General features: G+C 44.7%; 1 protein-coding gene across 1 annotated transcript; it reads left to right on the top strand.

Moving 5' to 3' along the window:
• The first annotated feature begins 5,650 nt into the window (after window positions 1-5,650).
• Window positions 5,651-21,505, top strand: GNPDA1 (glucosamine-6-phosphate deaminase 1). The gene is made up of 7 exons (XM_004381128.3): window positions 5,651-5,708; window positions 6,607-6,736; window positions 10,136-10,237; window positions 11,264-11,446; window positions 12,486-12,670; window positions 19,009-19,183; window positions 20,026-21,505. Exons 2-7 carry the CDS (start codon window positions 6,613-6,615, stop codon window positions 20,124-20,126), a joined length of 870 nt encoding a protein of 289 aa, XP_004381185.1. The 5' UTR covers window positions 5,651-5,708; window positions 6,607-6,612; the 3' UTR covers window positions 20,127-21,505.
• The last annotated feature ends 1,939 nt before the right edge of the window (window positions 21,506-23,444 follow it).

Raw genomic sequence — 23,444 nt, 5'->3', positions numbered from 1 at the left:
CTTGAACCCCAAAATGCCAAAATGCAAGTGTAAATTTTATGATGCACTTTCTGAGCAGTAGACACTTGTTAAGCAAGAAAAAAGTCTTTTTGAAGTTCTTTGTGCTGTATGCAATTTTTCAAAAATGGTGGAAAGTTGGATATAAACCAACATATATTAACAGCTAAACTCAACTAGTACCAAACAAAGTGATTAAATAACCAATTTTTTTTTTTACTTTTTTTTATTATTATACTTTAGTGAAGGTTTACAGAACAAAGTAGCTTCTCATTAAATAATTAGTACACATATTGTTTTGTCACATTGGTTACCAACCCCATGACATGTCAACATTCTCCCTTCTCGACCTTGGGTTCCCTATTACCAACTTTCCTGTCCCCTCCTGGCTTCTAGCCCTTGCCCTGGGTTGGTGTGCCTCTTTAGTCTTGTTTTGTTTTATGGGCCTGTCTAATCTTTGGCTGAAGGGTGAACCTCAGGAGGACTTCATTACTGAGCTAAAAGGATGTCCGGGGGCCATACTCCCGGGGTTACTCCAGTTTCTGTCAGGCCAGTAAGTCTGGTCTTTCTGTGTGAGTTAAAATTTTGCTCTACATTTTTCTCCAGCTCTGTCTGGGACCCTCTATTGTGATCACTATCAGAGCACTCGGTCGTGGTAGCCGGGCACCATCTAGTTGTGCTATACTCGGTCTGGTGGAGGCTGTGGTAATTAACTAACCATTTTTTTAATTAAAAGAATAATCAGCATCAGTCTTTCAGTTCAAATGAATGAATGTACTGTTACCAGAAGTATTTTCTGGTTCCAAAATTGCAGCAAATTTCAAATGCTAGAATGAAATCTACTGCCATAATAAGTAATAGCTCCATTCATTATTACAGAGATTGTCAAAGATCTCATTGTCTCACCTTTTTACAGCATAGCATAGATGGAATCACAATGCAGAAACAATTTTTCCTTTGTGCAATATTGCTCCCGTGAAAAAGGCTTGCTTATAAAACTATTGCTAGTAAAATCCCTTCCAGATGAGACTTCAGAAAAACAACAGGAAATTTTTGCATAAATCTCTTATTGAGTTAAGAGTTAATAAGAAAATTTTAGTGCTTTTGTTGGAGATAATACAAATACAAATTTTGATAGACGTTTGCATAAAGGTACAAACGATGTTTGTTCAAGCTGAAGCAAAGCATGAATGATTTTATGGAAGGTGTTGGCTGTCCCGCCCACATTCTGCATAACACTGTTCAGATAGCATTTTATGTTCTTTCTATTGGCCTTGAAGTAATTGTCATGAAATTGTTCTCCTACTTCAGCATTTATTCTGTTCCAAACTGAGCGATTTAGGATTTTTGTTGGTATTCATATTCTTTATTTCTCTCTCATTCAAAAACTCATTGGCTCTTTCTAACAAACGCAGTTAAGAGAATCCTCCATTTACTTGAGACACTGAAATCATACTTTAATTCTAAAGAAAATGGCCCCCAAAGTTATCGTTGACTTTTAAATAATCCATCGAATGAAGTCTACTTATTTCTTTTTCATTGTTTTCAATATCTCTTCAGCAATAAACCAGTTACCACTGAGTTGATCCTAACTCATGGCGACTACATGTGTATCAGAGTAGAACTGTGCTCTTTAAGGTTTTCAATAGCTGATTTTTTGAGAAGTAAATTGCCACTGAAAACCCCACGGAGCACAATTCTACTCTGACACACATGGAGGGGCCATAAATCAGAGTCAATGGCAACTGGTTTTTTGTTGTTTTTTTTTTGTTTGTTTGTTTTTGTTTTAGTGAGGATTAACTGTTCTAACCGCCTTACATGTATTACATGTATTTCTCCCCCTGAGGTCATTATTCTTGATAATAATAGTAGATGCTATAAGGTAGATATTATTTTTCCTAGTTTATGGATGAAGTAATTAAGGCAGAAAGAAATTAAGTAACTTAGCAGAAGTCACACAATTGGTAAGCGGTGGAGCTGGATTCAAAGTGTGGCTCTGGAGTCCCTTCCAAACAACGTGTGCTACCTCTCGTGTCTGTCCTGCTCTGCCCTACTCGGCTCTCTGCAGCATCAGTCTGCTTTCCCATTTAATGTTTTGAACCACACAGTCCTGCAGTTTATTTATTATACTGTCTTTCCCTTGCGATGGAGCCTAAAATTACTAAATCTGTGCTCACTTTCCCCCTTTAAAAGGAATTCTGCCTTTGCCTTCTCAGCTTCTCCCTTCTCTTCTGCCCTCTAAGAAGTCCTTTCTGGCAGTTTAGTGTTTGGGTTTTTGACAAAAGAAGGAGAAAAAGAGAGACAACTGAGAAACCAACCTGAGGCATTTGCATCAAAAAGGACTGAGAGAAATTTTCTGTGAGAAAGAGGAAAATCGAGGTGAATTAAAGGGAGAGGAAGGCAGGCACTTGCTTTAACTGGGTATGTGGGGGTGAGGTGCTGAGGAAAAGAGATTTTTTAGTTGGGAATTGAGAATGAGCGATGGAGGAAGTTTTCCTGGTAACAATAAAAGGAATGAAGGAAAGAATCGTAAGATGTGTTATGAGTTCTGATTTGAATCCTCTTACATCTTTCTGTTCTTGTGTGCAGTTGAGTCGGTTCTGACTCATAGTGTCCCTATATGACAGAGTAGAACTGTCCCATATAGCGTTTCCTAGGCTGTAATCTTTATGGGAGCAGATTGCTAGGCCTTTCTTTCATGGTGCCACTGGGTGGGTTCAAACACCAGCCTTTCAGTTAGCAGCCGAGCACTTAACCATTGCACCACCAGGGCTCCTTGACATTCTTCTAGACACATCAATAGACATTTTAATTGTTTTTGATTACTGGACTGTCTCTTTAAATATAACTCTGGTAAGATGATAATATTAGATTGAACCATATGAAATTGCCAATATTTGATAGTTCTTGACCTGAAAAAACCACGATTTTATATGGTCCAATCTAATAACTGATATTTATTGAGCACTTGCCATGTGTCAGGCACAGTTCTAAATGCTTTACATGTGTCAACTCATTTAATCCTCACAACAACTCTGTGAAGTAGCTGCTATTATCATTCCCATTTCAGAGTTGAAGAAACTGAGGCACAGAAAAGTTAAGTGTCCCAACTAGGAAGTGGTTGATCCAGGATCTGAACCCAGGTGGTTGGGCTCCGGAGCCAATGCTCTGAGTCACGTGGGACTCTGGCTTTTATGTGCAGGTTCTGAGCTAGGTATGGGAAATACAAAGATTAGTGAGACACAGCTATCATTAAAGGAGGAAAGACATGGCCTCAGATAATTAGAAGGTAGAAAACAGCAGGTACTAGGAAAAAAGACTCAGTGAAAGCCTTCAGAGGAGATGGCCAAACATGGCGGCAGGAGGAGGGGGGAGTGGCAGATGTGGAAATCCATTAGGTTGATCAAATCTTAATTATAGTTTAGTGTGTGTCTGCAGCAGATTGTGTTTTCTAAAGATGGCCACACTGATATATTTGCCTCATCTTACATGCTTTTCTTATACAGTTACTGACACTCCTCCCACAGAAAGATGCTGTCTATGTTCTCTCTTTTTGAATCTGGGTGGAGGCTTGTGACTGCCCTGACCCAGAGAGTTCAGCAGAAGTGATGCTATGTGATTTTTGAGACTAGGTCATAAAAGGATACAGCTTCAGCCCAGCTCTGTCTCTCAATATGTTTGCCCTGATACCTTGTCAGGAAGCCCAGTCCACAAGAAGAGGCCACATATGGGTGTTCTGGCTGACAGCCAGCATCAATTGCCAGACATGTGAGTAAGTGAGCCTTCAGCCTTCATATGATTCCAGCCTCAGCCTTGGAATCTTCCATTTGAGGCCCCAGACATCTTCATTGTGCTGTCTAAATTTCTGGCCCACCAAAATTGTGAAAGATAACAGATGGTTATTGTTGTTTTAAGCCACTAAGTTTTGGGGTAATCTGTTATACAGCAAGAGATAACTAATAAAGTATCCTTCTAGAATTTCTTCTATCAAGCGAGATCAGTCCCTGGAGAAGGACAACATGCTTGGTAAAGTAGAAGTTCAGCGAAAAAAAGGAAGATCCTCAACCAGATAGATTGACACAGTGGCTGCAACAATGGGCTCAAGCATAGCAACGATTGTGAGGATGGCGCAGGACTGGGCAGTGTTTTGTTCTGTTGTACACAGGGCCGCTAGGAGTCAGAAGCCCTTGATGGCACAACAACATGCGTCAGAATCGACTAGATGGCAGTGGGTTTGGTTTTGGGTTTAAAGATGGTATCCAAGATCTGTTGTCATACAAGTTGGAAGGCAATGTAGGCTCATGGCCTTTGGACTTGGACAGATCTCCCTGAATGCAAGTCTTATGGGAACGATTTGTGCCCCTGGCCAAATTAACTTCTCTCTAAGCCTCTGTTTCCCTGTCTGTGAAAGAGTAACAGCAGACCTTCCTCATGGAGATGTTAATAAAGATTAAGTGAAATAATAAGCCCATCTTCTTACCTGACAAAACCATTTTAATTCTCCTGGAATCCAGATTTCTCAGTTAATGGAATTGGGGTGACCTACCCAGGCCATTTGTCCTTAGGCATCCTTTTCCAACCTTGAGCTTTTCAGGAAGGATTCTCTGAAGTCACCTTCAGATCAAACAACAGCCTAGTTTGCCTTAGGCATTGGATTCTTAAGGAAAATCATCTATGTGCAGCCAGCTTCAAGAAGCAGGAACTCCAGGGTCTGACTAGAGGCTGTCTTTTAAGATGTACGGCATGTCCTTGGTGACTCTGTAACTGACCCTGAAACCCTGCACTGTGCTCTGATACTATCTACTGAAAAATTAACATACCAGATGACCTACACAACCCGCTTTCACTGTCTCCTCTTCTCACTCCTCCCAATACATTTGGGTTGATGCCTATTCGATGTGTATCTACTCAACAATAAATATATTGTTACACTAATTTTCAGTGTTTCTCTGAGCATTTATGTTTTTGACACACCTGCTCCAGTGATCAAGTATCTGACCCCTAGTAAACTGTGTGTATAGTGTGTTCCCATTTCTGTAAAATAATATTGTAAGTATATTCACAGAAAAATAGTTTAGAATGTACTCCAAACTGTAAACAGGGGTTATCTTTTGTTTTGGGGGCGGGCTGGGCAAACCTTTTTCTCTGGTATAGATTGCTGTGAAGATTGATCTTTGAAAAAAAAAAGAAAACCAATTACATTTAAAACCAAAAAGTTATTAATAACTAGGTAAATAAATAACATCTAAATAACAAAGAAACTGAAGGCAGAGCGAGGCCCACTACCAGGAGTCTCCGACGAAGCGATGCAGAACTTTCTTCCTCCACCCCCGCCCCCAGCACTGAAAACAGCCGGGCCCCAGCCCCCCAGGCATGGGGACTGCATTCCTGGGAGCGACCGTGCGCACCCAAGTCTCCCTCCTCCACAAAACCCATCTCCAATCCCCGCCTCCGACCGTGAGTGTGTTTTTCACGATCTCGTCCCGGGCCTGCAAGCCGCTGGGGGCCCAGAGGAGAAGGTGGGAGCCCCCTGGCCCAGGGCCCAGCCAGTGCCGGCGGCAGCTTCCAGCCCTGGAAGCAGCTGCCGGGCAGCCCTGCTGAGTCAACCCGGCGGGCGGCGCGAGCTTTGCCGCGTGACCTGCGGCCACGTGATCCGATAGGAGCGTTGAACAGCCAGCGCCGTCGCTGAGGCCACCGCGGAAGGCGTCCTAGTAAGTAGGGAGAGGGACTAGTGGGGATCCTCCTTGGGGACCCTCCTTGCGGGCGGAGCCGGCATCTCGGGGCGCTGCCCCAGTCCTCTGGCACCCTGGGTGCCAGGACCCCTGCGAGCTGCTCTGGCCGGTTCCCCACGCAAGGCTGTAGGGGCGACCTCCGCGACGAGTCGTCTCACTCAAACTGACGTCAGTGCATGGAGGAGTTAAATTCCCTCCTCCTTGAGCGATAACCATTTCTCCATTGTGCTTTGAGGACACTGAGGACAGAAGGCTTCACAAAGCTAGGAGGGCCAGTAGGAGCACCCCTTCCCCAATAACTGAAAGAGACACACCTCCCCAGACAAAAGCCTTCTCCTCTCCTGTTCTAGTGGCCCAAGGTGATCCCATGACCCCTCTACTTCTTGAGGAAGAGTCCCTGGGGTAGAGAGTATCAAGCCTGGGGCTACAGGCCAGTAGAACTGGGTGTAGCTACAAGATAATAATAATAGTTAATATGTTGAATGCTTACTATGTGTTTTGTATGCATTATCTCATTTAATATTCACAATCATGAAATCTGTGAGGTAGGTGTTATCTCTCCATTTTACATATGAGTAAAGAGGCTCTGAGAACTTGGGTCATTTGACCAAGGTCTTGCTGTTGATAAATGGGGGAACTGAGATTAGAACCCAGGTCTGTCTCATAGTGGCACCTCCTGGTGGCTAGTGGAGGCACCCCGCCCAGCCTGTTAATTCCTCTGTGAATTGAAAGTCAGGGCCTTCCTCTTCCTGCCCTGACAGCTTGAGGAAAGGGTTGTTGCTGGGTGAGAGGGGCTTCCCTCCTCCACCCCAACTACCCCCATCCCATTTTCCACCCATGTCCCTTACTATTGACTCGCTTTTGTCACCCCTTACAGGACAAGATGAAGCTCATCATCCTGGAGAACTATTCTCAGGCTAGCGAGTGGGCGGCCAAATATATCAGGAACCGCATCATCCAGTTTAACCCAGGGCCAGACAAGTACTTCAGCCTGGGGCTTCCCACTGGTGCGTAGTGGGATGGGGAGGATGCCAAGGATGGGGGAGAAGGAAGTGGGCATCAGGGGCCTTTGAGGGGCCAAGATAGGTGGGCTCACTCAGCCAGGGAACTTCAAGGAGGGCTCTGAGATACTTGTGCTTTGAGAGAGCACCTCCCATTCCCCTCAGGCATGCAAAACAGAGGACCCAGTTTCCTTATGGGTCTGTTCAGTTGCTGCCCAGACCTGAAGAGTCCTGGAGCAGAACAGATCTTGGTTAAGCAGAAAGAACTTGATTTTTAGGCTACATCCTAAGTCAGTCGCTGTTAACCAGGGTAATTAAGTCCTAATGCCTTAAGGTAGCATTTTGTGTAGTGAATTAATTTATCTTCTATGAGTCTAGAGTGATCCTAGCTAAGTACCATCCTTGGGAGAATTGAGAAGATAGTCACTCAGATCATTTTCTGTAAGGCTTAATTATGCACAGGACCTAAACGGTAAACAGTCCTAGTTTCTTTGGGGAAAAAATCAGAATGTTGGCTTTATAGGAAGTTTTCAACTCCACCTTCTCAAGGCAAATGTCCTGACTATTTCTTCAGAGGTAGGGTGGATTTGCCCTAAGGCTTCCGTATGGGCCTACCTGACCCATCCATTAGAGGAAGGGTCTTCAAACTTTTTCTGTAAATGGCCAGATAGTGAAAATTTTAGGCTTTGCTATATAATTTTCACATCACAGAATAGTCATTTTTTAATTTTTTCCCCAACTATTTAAAAATATAAAAATCATTCTTAACTTGTAGGCTGTATAAAAACAGGCAGATATGGCCTGTGGGTCAACATTTGCTGACCCCTGCACGTCGAAGTTTAGGGGAGTGGTATCTGCTTAGACCTGTGAAACTGCCAGCATGTCAGGCCATGTGGGAGCTACATTAACACTCCGTCTTCTAACTGTAGGGTGACCCAGCCTCCACCTGGTTCAGAGTCTGGGATTCTGCTTGAATCTCTCCTTAGCTTCCCATCATTTGCAGAATCAGAACCAGGCTCCTCTGAGTGGCATTCGAGGCCCTGTAAGACCTGGCCCCTTCCTGTCTGTCACAATTGAACCAACACAGCATTTCCACGGGTTCCTTGGATCATTCCTTCTGCTATATGAAGCACCAGTCAGGGTTCTGGGTGGAAACCACAGAAACCAACTCCAGCTAACTTAAGCAGACAAGGAATTTATTGGCTAAATATTGGGGAGCTCACATAATTAATGGGAGGGCTAGAGGTTTGGAAAATGGCAAAACGGGAAGCTATGTGGTCTAGGCATAGCTAAGGCCTTGTCACAGGGACAGGCTGATTGTTTTGGCTGGGTTGGGGAGAGCTGCCACCATCATTCATTCAGCAGATGTTTATTGAATGCCCACTGTATGCCAAGCTTTTCTAGGTGCTGGGGATACAGCAGTAATCAAAAAGGCACAGTTTCCTGCTTTTCTCAAGCTTAAATTGTAGTGGGAGAGACAGACAATAAACAAGTTGATTAGCAAAATACAGAGTTTGTTAGATGATGATACAGAGGTAAGGAGAAAATGAAGCAGAGAAGAAGGATAGGGAGTGTCTGGGCAGGGGTGGAAGGTTACAGTGTTGGATATGGTGGCAGGGCAGGTCTCTGAGAAAGTGACACTGTAGTAATTTTGAGAGAGTTAGCCATGCAGATACCTGAAGGAGGAGCATTGCTGGCAGAGGGAATAGCATGTGCAAATGCCCTGGGGTGGAAATGTGCTTGAAGCAGGATGAGTAAGGGGGACAGAGATAGCCAGGAGCCAGGTTATATAGGACCTTCATAAAAAAACCAAATCCATTGTCATCGAGTCAATTCTGACTGATAGCCACCTTATAGGACAGAATAGAACTGCCCCACAGGATTTCCAAAGAGCAGCTGGTGAATTTGAAGTGCCAACCTTTTGGTTAGCAGCCCAGCTCTTAACCACGGCACCTGTTACTACTTAGTGAAATGAGAAGCCATCGGTGGGTTTTGAAAAGGAATGGTGTGATCTGTTTTGGATGGGGTTTTATCCCTTCAGTCTTTTTATTTCAAGAAATTTCAAATATTCAAAGAAGTTGAAAGAATGCAGTGGCCACCCAGATACCATTCACCAGTTAACATTTTGCCACATTTGCTTTAATTTCTGTGGCTCCTGTTCTTTCTATGTATAATACGCGCACAGTTTTTTTTTTTTTTAACCACTTGAGAGTAAGTTCCAGACATCCTGACACTTTACCTCTAAATCCTTCAGCACATATCTCTAAGAATAAAGACATTCTCTTGTATAACCACACTACCATTATCACCACACTTAAGGAAATTAAAAACCATTCCACAGTATCATTTAATTTACAGACTGTGTTCAGATTTTCCTAATTGTCCCACATAAGTTTTTTATAGCTTTTTTTTGAAGTGATCCATTATCTAGTCAGGGTTCATGTATTTTTAGTCTTTTACTCTACAATGGCCTTCCTGCCTTTTTTAACGTGTGTGTTTTATGACACTGACTTTTTAATGAGACTCAGCTTGAGAGTTTGCTGTTCCTCAGGGAAGTCTTCCCTGGACCCTCAAGGTGAGCCTGTGCTTGCTGTTATCACAGCTGACATGATGGCTTGTGTCCCACCTCTTAGACAGGGAGCTCTTCCGGGACAGGTACTATGCTTTTTGCTCCTCTATGTCCCCGTCACGGAGCCCTGGTGGTGCAGTGGTTAAGAGCTTGGCTGCTTACCAGAAGGCCAGCAGTTCAAATCCACCAGCCGCTCCTTGGAAACCCTATAGGGCAGTTCTGCTCTGTCCTATAGGGTCGCTGTGAGTGGGAATCAGCTCAACGGCAATGGGTTTCGTTTTTGTTTTTGTTTTTAATGCCCTGTCACAGGTCCCTGTGCTTTATGCACCAAAAAAGAAAAACCAAACCCATTGCCATCAAGTCTATTATGATTCATAGCGACCCTATAGGACAGAGTAGAACTGCCCTATAGGGTTTCCAAGGAGTGCCTGGTGGATTTGAACTGCAGACCTTTTGGTTAGCAGCCGAACGCTTAACCACTACACTGCCAGGGTTTCAGCTTCACGGACAGTGGTCAATAATTAAGCCTGACGTTCACTCAGGTACTAATCACAGTCATTTCAGTCATCAGTGTGCTGGGCACTGGGGATTCAGCAGTGAGAGACACAGTCCTGCCTTCCTGGAGCTTACAGTCTAGTCAGGAAACAGGCATTAACCAAGCAGTTAGTGAATGACAGTTGGTATTGCAGCACTGGGGCAGCCCTTCAGCTCTGGCTTGTTTTGTCACATCTGGCAGGTTCTCCTTGTGGAGCTGTCCTGACTTATTCTTGGGTGCCCAGAAGGCACCCAGGAGCTGGGGGCTAAAGGGACATTCATGTCTGTGACCTCTCTTGCAGGGAGCACCCCGCTTAGCTGCTACAAAAAGCTTATTGAATACTACAAGAACGGGGACCTCTCCTTCAAATACGTGAAGACTTTCAACATGGACGAGTATGTGGGTGAGTCTTTCAAGTCCTTACCTGATTCCAGGAGAATCGTGCTCCTCCTGTTCACAGGCTCTGCCCTAGAGAGGAAGAGGCACGTCTCAGAGGCACTGATGTCTGGTGATAGGCTCAATTATCAATATCTGTCTCTACCGGGCTTTGGTTTACTTGGCTTTTAAAAAAAAAAAAAAAAATGGGGTTAATAAAGCTGACGTCACAGGTTGTAAGCATTAAATGCCATCATAATAGTTGCGGAAGTCCCTTGTGCATAGTAAGCACTTAATAACTATCACAGTATCTCCTCCTCCTCTACCTCCTCTTAACTCCATGCTGTTTCTTCCTGGAACAAGTGATTGTGATTAGGATCATGGCTCAGGCATGTCCCGCAGGGTCTGGGTCTGGACTTTCTCTCGAGCAGAACCCTCCAGCTGCCCTTTCTGTCTGGTACACTGGGAAGGGAGCTGAGACTAATGTCCTTCTCTTTGCTGCTAAAAAGCTGCATCTTGGTCTTCCATCATTTTATAATGGCTTCACTTTAAACATTCTTTTGGTTTTCTTCCTGGCTGAAGAGATCTTTTTCGGAAGCCCTGAGATAATTCTCTCCAATCACATGCTGTTCAGGTTGGGACTCAGGCTGTGCTGGTCACAAGGACATAATAGGGTGGGTTGAGAGGCACAGAGTAAAGGGTGTGCCTGCTTCCCTACCCAGTTGGTTTGTCTAGGCTATCTCCCGAAGCCCAGAGTGACCCCTGCCTCCAGCCTACATGAAAAGGAGCTCATGATGAGGGGATTCACAAAGCCCCTGATGTGTAGCTACTCTGACCCCAGTTCCTTGGTCACAGGTGGTAGCAATGGGACACCACTTTTGGACACCAGTTTAACCTGTTCTAAGTGGTGGGGACTATAGGGGCCTGGCGCCCAAGGCCACCTGACAGGCAGTCCCTTGAGAGCCTCTGTGGGTCTGAGGGCATCCTGGCATCCCGTTGGTAGCAGGGCTCTGGCTCAGCCTGGGCATGACCAAGTGTGGCCCTGGCTCTGCAGCCCTTCCTCGAGAGCACCCCGAGAGTTATCACTCATTCATGTGGAACAACTTCTTCAAGCACATTGACATCGACCCAGAAAACACTCACATTCTGGATGGGAATGCAACCGACCTGCAGGCCGAGTGTGATGCTTTTGAAGAGAAGATCAAGGCTGCAGGTGGGATCGAGCTGTTTGTTGGAGGTGAGCTTGGCAGTCCGCAGCACATGTGCTGGACCAGGCCCTGGGTGGTTGGAACACACGGGAAGGATAAGGACAAGACACCATGTCTGTCTCCACACAGCTTCCTCTGTTTGTGCTCGTGACAGTGGGGGACCCTTAACCCTTTGGAGGCAGGGAACGTGCTGAGAGAGTGGGAGCCCTGGATCCCTGCCCCCACGCTGCTACTCAGTACTGCGTGATCTTGAGCATCTCCCTCCCATGCACTTTGATGCCTTGTCTGTGATTTTGAGAGGTTTGGATTTGGACTCTGAGATTCTGTCTACTCCCCAGTCTTAGGGTTTTGTGAATCAGTCATGAAACTTAACCAAACATTTAAAATCACAGACTCCAGAAGGTTCTGCACTCAGCCCCTGTGTGCTATCAATGGCCAGTTGAACCCAGAGAAAGTTATGACTTGTCCATGTCAGCCAGCCAGTGAGCAGCAGCTCAAGGGCAGGAACCTGAGGCGTCTGCCTCTCACATGTGTGCTCTTTTCTCTACCCTGGGCTGCCCTTTTACATCTCCATCCGTTGTCACCTCCAGAGTCACCCGTGGAACTGGACTTCCTTTTACTGCTTTTGACTCTTCTATACTTCAAGGTCGAGGGGAGGGGGGCAGAAGTTCTTCTGAGATTTTATAAACTTGGCAGCCCCTGTCCAATCCCTAGGTGAGTTGTATTCACTGCAACTCTGCCCAGAAACAAGGCTCCCTAACCACAGGCAGGAGGGGCAGAGAAACTACACTTCTCTGATCATTTAGGGTGGCAGAAGCTATTTGCAGTAGTTCTTCACTTAGCTTTTTCAGGGTGGTAGCAAGTTAATGATGTCTTTGTGTGCCTAACACAGAGAGGTGGGGCAGAGGTCATATGCTGAAGGTATATGTGCCTAGGGGTAAAAATGGGAAAAGAGACACGGTGTTCAAGGATTTTTTTCAGACCCCATTTGGGGAGGAGAGATTGTCTATTCTTGAAATCCTGGACCCTGGGACTCACAGGGCTGCCCTGGCTCTCTCTCCCGGGCAGGCATCGGCCCCGATGGACACATTGCCTTCAACGAGCCAGGCTCCAGTCTGGTGTCCAGAACCCGTGTGAAGACGCTGGCCATGGACACCATCCTGGCCAACGCTAGGTTCTTCCATGGAGATCTCTCCAAGGTGCCCACCATGGCCCTGACAGTGGGTGTGGGCACTGTCATGGATGCTAGAGAGGTAAGGGCACGGGGCCCAGGGGCCTTCACAGGGGCTGGAGTTAAGGGTTTTGTTCTGGTTTTTTTAACTTTTAATTATACAGGTACTACCTTAATATATTCTCATTAAAAATGAAGACATATATAAGGTTGTAATTCCAGCTGACTCCTGTTCACTGATTTTCTTCCTCTTCAGAGGTAACCATTGTTCCCAGTGTGAGGCGAATGCTTTCTGTATGTTTTTTTATGCCTTCGACTGCCCGGGAGGCCGCAGACACCCTGGCTTCGGCTTCCCTACCCCTTTCATGCTTCTCACGGGCCAACAGGAGTCCAGCGCCATTAACATTGGAATATGAGTTTGTACCTGCCCAGGTCCTAAGAGGGACTGTCTTGTGCCCTGTAGTTGGTGGTGGTCACTGTTTGAAGGGAAGCTTCCCCCTCCCACCCAGGGACGCTTATGGTTGTACTGCAGTGCTCAGGGATTAGTAAACATGGCATAGAGTGATGGAAATGTAATTGTGTCTTGAACTGAAGTAAGTGAGGTTTTTCCCCTAGAAAGCTGGATATCATTTGAATTTTTTGTGGTTCCAGTTTACTTACTATCTTTCATTAGAATTTTAGAAGTATTTTATCTTCCTTTCTGAGGTATATTCAGTGGGAAGCAGCTACAAGTTTAGCTTTCAGTTTCTTTGCCCAGGTCTGTGAACAAGCATCTAAATCAGAGAAAAAGTTTCCTGTTTAAAGTGAACTTCTGTGAGATGAATGATGGCCTCCAGATTTCTTTTGGGTAACCTTGAATCAGTACCTAGATAGGCCACTCTGCTGGTTCTGGCCCTGCAGCTTACAAAAAGGACTTGAGGGCCATCCTTACCATGTGAGAGAGTATTTTGATCTGGAAAAGGACCTGGGGCTGGAAAATGGGAAAATTCTTTTTTCTGAAATGACTTCTGGGTTGCTGAGGGGTCCTGCGTAAATAGTTAGATTCTTTGTGTGCCTGTTTTCTTGTTGTTAGATATTGAATTGTGTCCCCCCAAAAAGTGTGTCAGCTTGGCTAGGCCATGATTCTCTGTATTGTGTGGTGTCCACCATTTTGTGATCTGATGTAATTGTCCTATGTGTTATAAATCCTAACCTCAGTGACGTTCATGAGGCAGGATTAGAGGCAGTTATGTTAATGAGACAGGACTCAATCTACAGGATTAGGTTCTATCTTGAGTCAATCTCTTTTGAGATATAAGAGAATTGAGCAGAGAGGAGAGGTACCTTATTACCACCAAGCAGGAAAAGCTGGGAGCAGAATGTGTCCTTTGGACCTGGGATCTCTGTGCTGAGAAGCTCCTAGACCAGCGGAGGACCTTCCCCCAGAGCTGACAGAGAGAGAAAGCCTTCCTCTGGAGCTGGCACCCTGAATTCCAACTTCTAGCTTCCTAGACTGTGAGAGAATAAATTTCTCTTTGTTAAAGCCATCCGCTTGTGATATTTCTGTTACAGCAGCATTAGATAACTAAGATAGAATTTGGTATCAAGAGTTGGGTACTGCTCTAAGAGATAGCTAAAATGTGGAAGAAGTTTTGAAACTGTGGATGGGTAGAGGCTGGAAGAATATTAAGGTGCCTAATAGTAAAAGCCTAGAATTCCTTGAAGAGATTGTTGTTGGAATTATGGACGTCAAAGGCAGTTCTGGTAAGGACCCAGAAGGAAGCGAGGAGAGCTTCTAACAGTGGAGATGGCACAGACGGCAAGAAGCAGCAGCAGAGAAATGGCAGCAGGAGAACGGCGTGAGACAGTACAGGAGCTGATCAACAGAGCAAGAGAGCCGAGTACCTTCGGGCAGGAGGCTTCCTGGCAGAGTAGGGTGTCTCTGGGCACTTATCTATGGAGCTAGGCTTGCAGACCCGTGGAGCAAGAGAGCTGAGTCCCTTCTGGCTGAAGTTTACTGGCAGAGTAGGTTGTCTCCAGGCACTTGTCAGTAGAGCTAAAGAGCTTTGGAACACTTTACCTCGGCAGGGCAGACACTTTTCCGGCCCAAGAGGCAAGAGGGGCCGAGAGGCCAAGGAACCAGGAAGGAGACGCTGAAGAGTCAAGGAGCACAGGAAGCAGAGCCTCCTCAGTTTCAAAGAGTAGGGTCACAACCTCTGGAGTCTGAAAGGTTGGAACCACAGCCTGCTGGGTCTCAAAGAGTGGGGACACAGCCTCCTGGGTTTCAAAGAGTCAGATATTCACCAGCTTGGTTTCAAAGTTTGGGACTGTCCTTCACCACTGCCGGAGGGTGGGGCCAGATCTGCTGCCCAAAGCTGAGGGGGTGGGGCTGCTGTGTCCAAGGGGCAGAAGAACAGGGCCTGCTGGGCCGAGGGGGTAGGGTCGCCACTCAGACAGGCTAGGAGAATGGGGCTGCCTAAATCCAAGGGAGCAGAACTGCTGTCCCAGTGGGCCTGGAAAGCAGACCTGAAGCCCAGGGCCGAGGGGCCTCTACCCAGAATCTGGAGGATGTGGCCAACACCCAGATATGGAGGGCAGGGCCATTGCCTAAATGGTCTCAGAGAACAGAGGATTATTTTCAATCCTTGAGAGCTAATGTAATGTGTTCTGCTGGCTTGCTTGGTGCCTGCTATCCCTTCTTGCCCTCCAGTTTCTCCCATTTGTAATGAAAATGTCTGCCTTGTGCCTGGAATGCGCAAGTTGGAAATGAAGAAGGATTGGTAATTGGAAAATATGGCCTTGGTGACAAAATGATGCCGGAGATTGCATTATAGAATTTTGCAAGACCAACGACTCCTTCATTGCAAATATTTTTTCATCAATATAAACGGCGACCATACACATGGACCTTGCCAGATGGCATACACAGAAATCAAATTGACTACATCTGTGGAAAGAGATGGTGGAAAAGCTCGATATCAGTCAGGGCAAGGTCAGGGGCCGATTGTGGAACAGACCATCAACTGCACATATGCAAATTCAAGTTGAAGCTGAAGAACATAGAACAAGTCCACAAGAGCCAAAGTACGACCTTGAGTATATCCGACCTGAATTTAGAGACTATCTCAAGAATAGATTCGATGCTTTGAACACTAATGGCTGAAGACCAGACGAGTTGTGGAAGGACATCATACATGAAGAAAGCAAGAGGTCATTAAAAAGACAGGAAAGAAAGAAAAGACCAAAATGAATGTCATAAGAGACCCTGAAACTTGCCCTTGAAGGAGAATAGCTAAAGCGAAAGGAAGAAATGATGCAGTAAAATAGCTGAACAGAAGATTTCAAAGGGCGACTCGTGAAGACAAAGTAAAGTAATGAAATGTGCAAAAACCTGGAGTTAGAAAACCAAACGAGAAGGTTAACGTGCTTGGCGTTCCTCAACCTGAAAGAACTAAAGAGAAAAGTCAAGCCTCAAGTTGCAATGTTGAAGGATTCTACGGGGAAAATATTAAATGACGCAGGAAGCCTCAAAAGAAGATGGAAGGAATATACAGAGTCACTGTACTAAAAAGAATTGGTCGACGTTCAGCCATTTCAGGACGTAGCATATGATCAAGAACCGTTGCTATGGAAGGAAGAAGCCCAGGCTGCACTGAAGGCATTAGTGAGAAACAAGGCTCCAGGAATTGATGGAATACCAAATGAGATATTTCAACAAACCAATGCCACGCTGGAGGTGTTCACTCATCTATGCCAAGAAATTTGGAAGACAGCTGGTCAGCTGACTGGAAGAGATCCATGTTTGTGCCCATTGCAAAGAAAGGTGCTCCAACGGAATGTGGGAATTATCGAACAATGTCATTAATATCACACACAAGTACAGTTTTGCTGAAGATAATTCAAAAGCATTTGCAGCAGTACATCGACAGGAAACTTCCAGAAATTCAAGCCAGATTCAGAAGAGAAATGTGGAATAAGGGATATCATTGTTGATGTCAGATGGATCTTGGCTGAAAGCAGAGAATACCAGAAATATGTTTACCTGTGTTTTACTGATAACATTGGATAACATTGCAAAGAATGGGAATTCCAGAACACTTAATTGTGCTAATGAGGAACCTGTACATAGACCAAGAAATTGTCTGAACAGAACAAGGGGATACTGCATGATTTAAAGTCAGGAAAGGTGTGTGTCAGGGTTGTATCCTTTCACTGTACCTATTCAATCTGTATGCTGAGCAAATAATCCCAGAAGCTGGACTATATGAAGAAGAACAGGGCATCAGCATTGGAGGAAGACTCATTAACAACCTGCATTGTGCAGATGACACAGCCTTGCTTGCTGAAAATGAAGAGGACTTGAAGCACTTACTGATGAAGATCAAAGACCACAACCTTCAGTATGGATTACACCTCAACAATAAAACAAAAATCCTCACAACTGGACCAGTAAGCAACATCATGATAAACGGAGAAAAGACTGAAGTTGTCAAGGATTTCATTTTACTTGGATCCACAGTCAGGAAATCAAACGATGCATTGTATTGGGCAAATCTGCTGCAAAAGAGCTCTTTAAAGTATTAAAAAGTGAAGATGTCACTTTAAGGACTGAGATGCACCTGATCCAAGCCATGATATTTTCAGTCGCCTCATATGCGTGTGAAAGCTGGGCAGTGAATACGGAAGACTGAAGAAGAATTGATGCATTTGAATTATGGTGTTGGCAAACAATATTGAATATACCATGGACTGCCAGAAGAACAAACAAATCTGTCTTGAAAGAAGTATAGCCAGAATGCTCCTTAGAAGCAAGGATGGTGATACTTTGTCTCATGTACTTTGGACATATTATCAGGAGGGACTAGTCCCTGGAGAAGGACATCATGCTTGGTAAAGTAGAGGGTCAGTGAAAAAGAGGAAGACCTTCAAGGAGATGGATTGACACAGTGGCTGCAACATTGGGTTCAAGCATAACAACGGCTGTGAGGATCGTGCAGGAGTGGGAAGTGTTTCGTTCTGTTGCACATAGGGTCACTATGAGTGGAAAAGGACTCGATGGCACCTAACAACAACAACAACATTATGAAGTGAATGTGTTTTACTTGTGGCAAGGACATGAATTTTGGGGGGCCAAAGGGTAGAATGTTATGGATTGAATTGTGTCCTTCAAAAATGTGTATTAACTTGTCAAGGCCACGATTCCCTGTATTTTGTGATTGTCCACTGTTTTGTCATCTGATGTGATTATCCTATGTGTTGTAAATCTGAACCTCTATGATGTTAATAAGGCAGGATTAGAGGCAGTTATGTTAATCAGACAGGACTCAATCTACAGAATTAGGATGTATCTTAAGTCAGTCTCTTGTGATATAAAAGAGAGACTTGAGCAGAGAGGAGAGGGACCTCATTACCAGCAAGCATGAAGAGCTGGGACCAGAGCATGTCCTTTGGACCTGGGGTCTCTGTGCTGAGAAACTCCTAGACCAGGGGAAGATTGATGACAGGGACCTTCCCCCAGAGCTGACAGAGAAAGCCTTGTCCTGGAGCTGGTGCCCTGAATTTGGACTTCTAGCCTCCTAGACTGTAAGAGAATAAGTTTCTGTTTGTTAAAGCCTCCTATGTGTAGTATTTCTGTTTTAGCAGCACTAGATAACTAAGACACTCATCTTTTAAGAAAGGAACAGTAGATCCTCCTAACCATTCCATTGTACAAGTGAATTACAGTGAGAGGAAATCTTAGAGTTGAGTTCTTTAGGATCACTTCCTTGCACTCACATTCTTCAGAGGTGTCTGGGCCTTTGTTTTTACTTACACAAAAAGCAGTGTAGCCCAGAGCATTACCCCACATCACACGAGCAGGTCAAATGCACTGAACTGAAGGTGACCAGTTTAAGAGGTGGCCTTTTTGGGTTTCAGCCTTCGGGGCTCCACAGATAACTCACCAGTGCTTCCAGGACCTCTTTTAGACTGTGATTTTGAAAACTCACCCAACCTAGCACTCCTGGGATCCCAACGTCAGACTGTTGGGATGAGAGATGTGGGCCTTTGTGTGGCAGGTCCCTTCATAGGGTACCTTCACACCGATCATCAAAGATGCCAGGGAGCACTATCATATGGTAGTCAAGAGCACAGACTTTGGGGTCAGAAGCACCTGGTCTAATCCCAGGTCTCCTGTTTCTTAGCTTTGAGTCCTTGGGTAGGTCACTTAACCTCCCAGGGGTCTGTTTCCTTATCATATAATGTGAGGATAATGATGCTACCTCATTTGTGTGATAAAGTTCCTGGAGCACTGCTCAGAGTGTTATGCAGCTACTTGTTACATATGTTAAAAATAATAGCCGTTACACACATTTAGGGTGACTCAGCTAGAATCCGGGGGTCTGGACTCCCAGGTCTAGTGTGCTCGGTCTCCTCCATCGGTGCCTTGTTTCTGATCCCCAGGTGATGATCCTCATCACGGGTGCTCACAAGGCGTTTGCGTTGTACAAGGCCATCGAGGAGGGTGTGAACCATATGTGGACCGTGTCTGCCTTCCAGCAGCATCCCTGCGCAGTGTTTGTGTGCGATGAGGACGCCACCCTGGAGCTGAAAGTGAAGACTGTCAAGTATTTCAAAGGTGAGGGAGGGAGGCCAGGTTCAGTGTGCTAGGATGAAGGGTGGACCTGGCTTTCATGCTGTGGACATTTTAATAAGCAATTGATTTTAATAAAAATCAAACTCTACTCTCTCACAGTACGCAGTCGTTCTCCCTCTTCCATGGCTGCAAGAATCCATTTCTGGAGATCTATTTTCTCTGAGAAGAAGGGGTAGAAAATGAAAGCTGTGATCCAAGGGCTATGTGGTGATCTCCTTGCAGGAGCCTCAGGATTTTCTTTTTCTCCAGAACATTTATTTAAAACACATCTGCTGAAAATTTGATCTCTTTTATTATTTTGAAATGTACATAATTTCATTTAAACCTCGTCCACACCCTAGAGCCTCCCCCTCAGCCCCCAAAGTTTATTGCAGAAAATTACATCAGTGGTCCTAGTCAGAGGAACTGTAAGACAATGAGCCACAGGGTTTTATTTTTCCAGACCTCGTAACGCCTTTCCCTTCTAGACAAGGCTCTGGACTAGAGATCATGAAGATCTTTTTTCCTCTTACTTTAAAGCAAACTTATTTGAAAATTCTCATTTACTACACAGGGAAAGTAAGAATTAGTTCTTTGCTGAAAAAGATTGATCTTTAAATAGCCATCTCCCCTAGTGATTGAATTTACAAAGTTTCTGTGAACTGTAGCACTCACTGGGATTAATAGATTCTTTTCCTTTTCTCAGGGCTTTGTCATGTGGGGGTCACAGAGAAAACATGATGAGTATCAGTTGTTAGAACAATTTTAGAGCCTCCTGGATATTATTGTTGATAGTCATGGAACTCTGCCTGTGCTAACCAGTTTCTGTTTTTAATTTTTTGTAGGTTTAATGCTTGTTCATAACAAGTTGGTGGACCCCTTGTACAGTATAAAAGAGAAAGAAGCAGAGAAAAGCCAGTCTTCCAAGAAACCGTACAGTGATTAGCCTGTGCTGGAACCTAGTGTCAAGTATCTCATCAGGCTGGGCGGGTGTTTTTGGAAATTGTCTTTAGGAGAACAAAATTGTATTTCTTTTATCTAGTACAGTTACTCCAGATAAGTGAGTGAACATACTGTTTTTGGCTGTGAGGCTGGGATCCTCATCATGGAGTTCAGCTACCAGGAGAATGACTTGATTAAAACTTACTGTTAATCAGAAAAAAAAATCTTTGGAAAACGTATTCCACCATCTTGATATCCACAACATCTAGATTAGGGATTTTTAACTTTCTGTTCTGCCTCTGACACTGTTTACGTGTACAGCACACTCCCATCAGGAACCTCTGTCATTACATGTACTGACTCTCCCTTGGGAGGGAATTAGCACTTGTGTGTATTGGACAGAACCTCTTTGGAGAGTCTTGAGAGCCTCTCTTGAGCAGGTCTGCCCCCTTATTTGAGAATCGCTGTCCTAGATTAATACACAAACTCTCTCATTGTCTAAAGTTAGTGTAAGGAAGTGGTCCCTGGTCAGCGACAAGTGTCCTGGAACGAAAAGTCTCTTACTTCCTCCTCCAACCCAAGTTGTTTTTTCTGGTCTCACAGCTGACCTTTCTGTGAACTCGGAGGACTCCTTTGTGGGAGGATTGGTTAGAGAAGTCCTTTGCAGATGAACCCAGGTCCCCAGTGGGGCCAGACACTCCTGTCCCTCAGGGCCCCTATGCCACCAGGAGGAAGAAGGTGAAAACCCTTTTCCCACCAGAGCCATGTGTTTTTGTTAAAAGGTCTCACTGTGGCTCCTCTCTTTTACTTTATGCTCAGTAAAAGGTAGGAGGTCCCTAGGGCAACACACACTGCCTCAATTTCAGTGTGTTAGTGTTCAGCCAACGTGATGGGGGCCAAGGCAAGCAGCTGTTAGGAGTTTAGTCAGAAAACATGAGTGCCATGCTCTCCTGTTTCCATGAGAGGTGAGTGCCAAGACAGCACAATAAGTGCTTCTAAAGCTGCCTAATATCTTTTCCTCCATTCAGAATACTCTGCCCTTCTAGCTCTCAGGCTCGTGTAGTGTGGGCTGATGTTCTCAGAACATCAGGAAATAAACACAGCCCTTTTGTCCATCTATCTTCAGCCCTTATTCAAAAGATGAGTCTATTGCTCTGTCTTCCTTTTACTCTTTTAAGCCTTTGAGGAATGGATGCTGCCTTCTTCTCCCTGTTTTTGTGCCTGTTTGAAGCTTCTGCTCCCTCAATTTCTAGAAAGACCTTCCAGAGCCTGGCTCAGACCTCTTTTAAGTGCTGTGTTTAGTATCAGGATTTCATCTTCAGGTTTTTTATGTGATTGTTTTGTCATTCTGTTTTCAATCTAATGGATTAATGGAGTTGTTTACAATGTGATATTTTCTATTAAATCCAGTATTTTCAAATAAAATGTGTCATTCATAGACTTCCATCCCCAAAGGACAGAAAAGGTTGTCCGGGCTGACAGTGATAGATTTTGGAAGTAGCTGGTGAGCAAAGCTCTACACTTACACCTCATAGCAGCTCTGTAGGAATGTCACAGTCATAGCAACTATCTTTTGATCTCTTCTTTAACCACCATGGTGAAAAATAATCAAAATATTTTCTAAAAATAAAGCACCTATGTGAAGAAATGGTACGAATAAACAGATGAGCAGTAGTAAATTTTCATGTTTGGGCTGTACTTGTGATCCAAACAAAGTTAACAGCTGTAGATTTGTGACAAGGAGGGATATAAAAAAACTGAGTGTGGAAAAATAGGTGTGATCGTTAAGGTTGTGTGTCAGCTTGGCTAGGCCATGATTCTCAGTAGTTTGGCTCTTATGATGTATTTTGGCAGCCTTATGATGATGTGATCACTTCCATAATGAGATTTGATATAATGGGTCACCCACCATAATGGGATCTGCTGTGGGTAGCCAGTTAGTTGAAAAGGAGTTTCCTTGGGTATGTAGCCTGCGTCAAATATAAGTGTACTCTCTGGCAAGGCTCCCAGGCTTTTCCTCACTCTGGATCCTGTAGCTGGCTCCTGTTCATCTGACCTCCAGTTCTTGGGACTTGAGCTAGCAGCTTACCTGCGGTATTGCCCGCTGATCTTGAGACTTGTTGGTCTTCATACCTTGTGAGCAAGAGCCCTGCTGTCTGACCTGCCAATCTTGGGTTTGCCAGCCCCTGTGGCTATGTGAATCAGGAGAAGCCTCTAGCCTGACCCACAAATTTGGGACATTCCAGCCTCTACAACCACATGAGCCATTTCGTTGATATAAATCTCTTTATATATTTATATGCTTAGTTGGTTTTGCTTCTCTAGACAACCCAGCCTAAGAGGTTTGATACCGAGAGTGGTTCTACAGAAACAAAATTGTAAGAATGAGTTTTCTAAATTGGTTCTCAAGTCTGGTTAGTCTTAAAGATGTTGCTGACTCTGCTTCCAGTAGTAAAGAGGGCACTGCTAATCCACGGTGTGAGGTGGCAATAACAAATACACAAAATATCACCACCAATAGATCAGGTATTGGTGAAAGGTGATGCTCTAGGTGAACATGTATGTGATATCTTTCCACAGTTTTGTCATAATGAGAAGTATAAGGAAGCTGGTTGGTCGGTCCTACTTTCGCTAGACAAATTGGTAAAAGAGATGAGCTCAGGGCTTCAGAATCAAAGCTTAAGTGCTGCATAAATGACCTCAAATTTTCCACTTGTGCCTTTAAAGAAAGCCTTTTTTCTTGGAGTAATAGAGCTGATATTGCCGAAAACCAAACCCAGAGTCTTATTGTAAGAGTGGCTGAATTACAACACCAACTCAATTGCCAGCCTTGAGAGGTGTCTGAAATTAAACTGTGGGCATTGATTGGGAAGAAATGGGATCCTGAAACTTGGGATGGGGACATATGGGCAGATAATCAGGAAGCTGGAGACACTGAGCCCCTAAATTCTGTTGTATCTTTTCTGCCAAGAGAACCACCCCTCTTAGTCCCATCTGAAGAGATTATTCCAAGTTTGTCTGTTAAGAAACCCTCCCCAGCTCTGGAGACCATGGTCTCGGGGAACATCTAGCTCAATTGGCATGACACTACTTATAAAGATAATGCTCTACATTCTACCTTGGTGAGTAGTGTCTGGGGTCTTAAAAGCCTGTGAGCGGCCATCTAAGATACTCCACTGGTCTCATCCCTTCGGGAGCAAGGGAGAATGAAGAAAACAGGATACAACAGAAAAATTAGTCCAAAGGACTAATTGTCCACAGCTACCAAGACCTCTACTGGACTGAGTCCAGTACAGCTAGATGGTGCCTGGCTACCACTGCT

The sequence above is a fragment of the Trichechus manatus genome, unplaced genomic scaffold, assembly GCF_000243295.1.
Source record: "Trichechus manatus latirostris isolate Lorelei unplaced genomic scaffold, TriManLat1.0 scaffold00080, whole genome shotgun sequence".
Lineage (NCBI taxonomy): Eukaryota > Metazoa > Chordata > Mammalia > Sirenia > Trichechidae > Trichechus > Trichechus manatus.
This window is presented reverse-complemented; position numbering and strand designations above follow the sequence as displayed.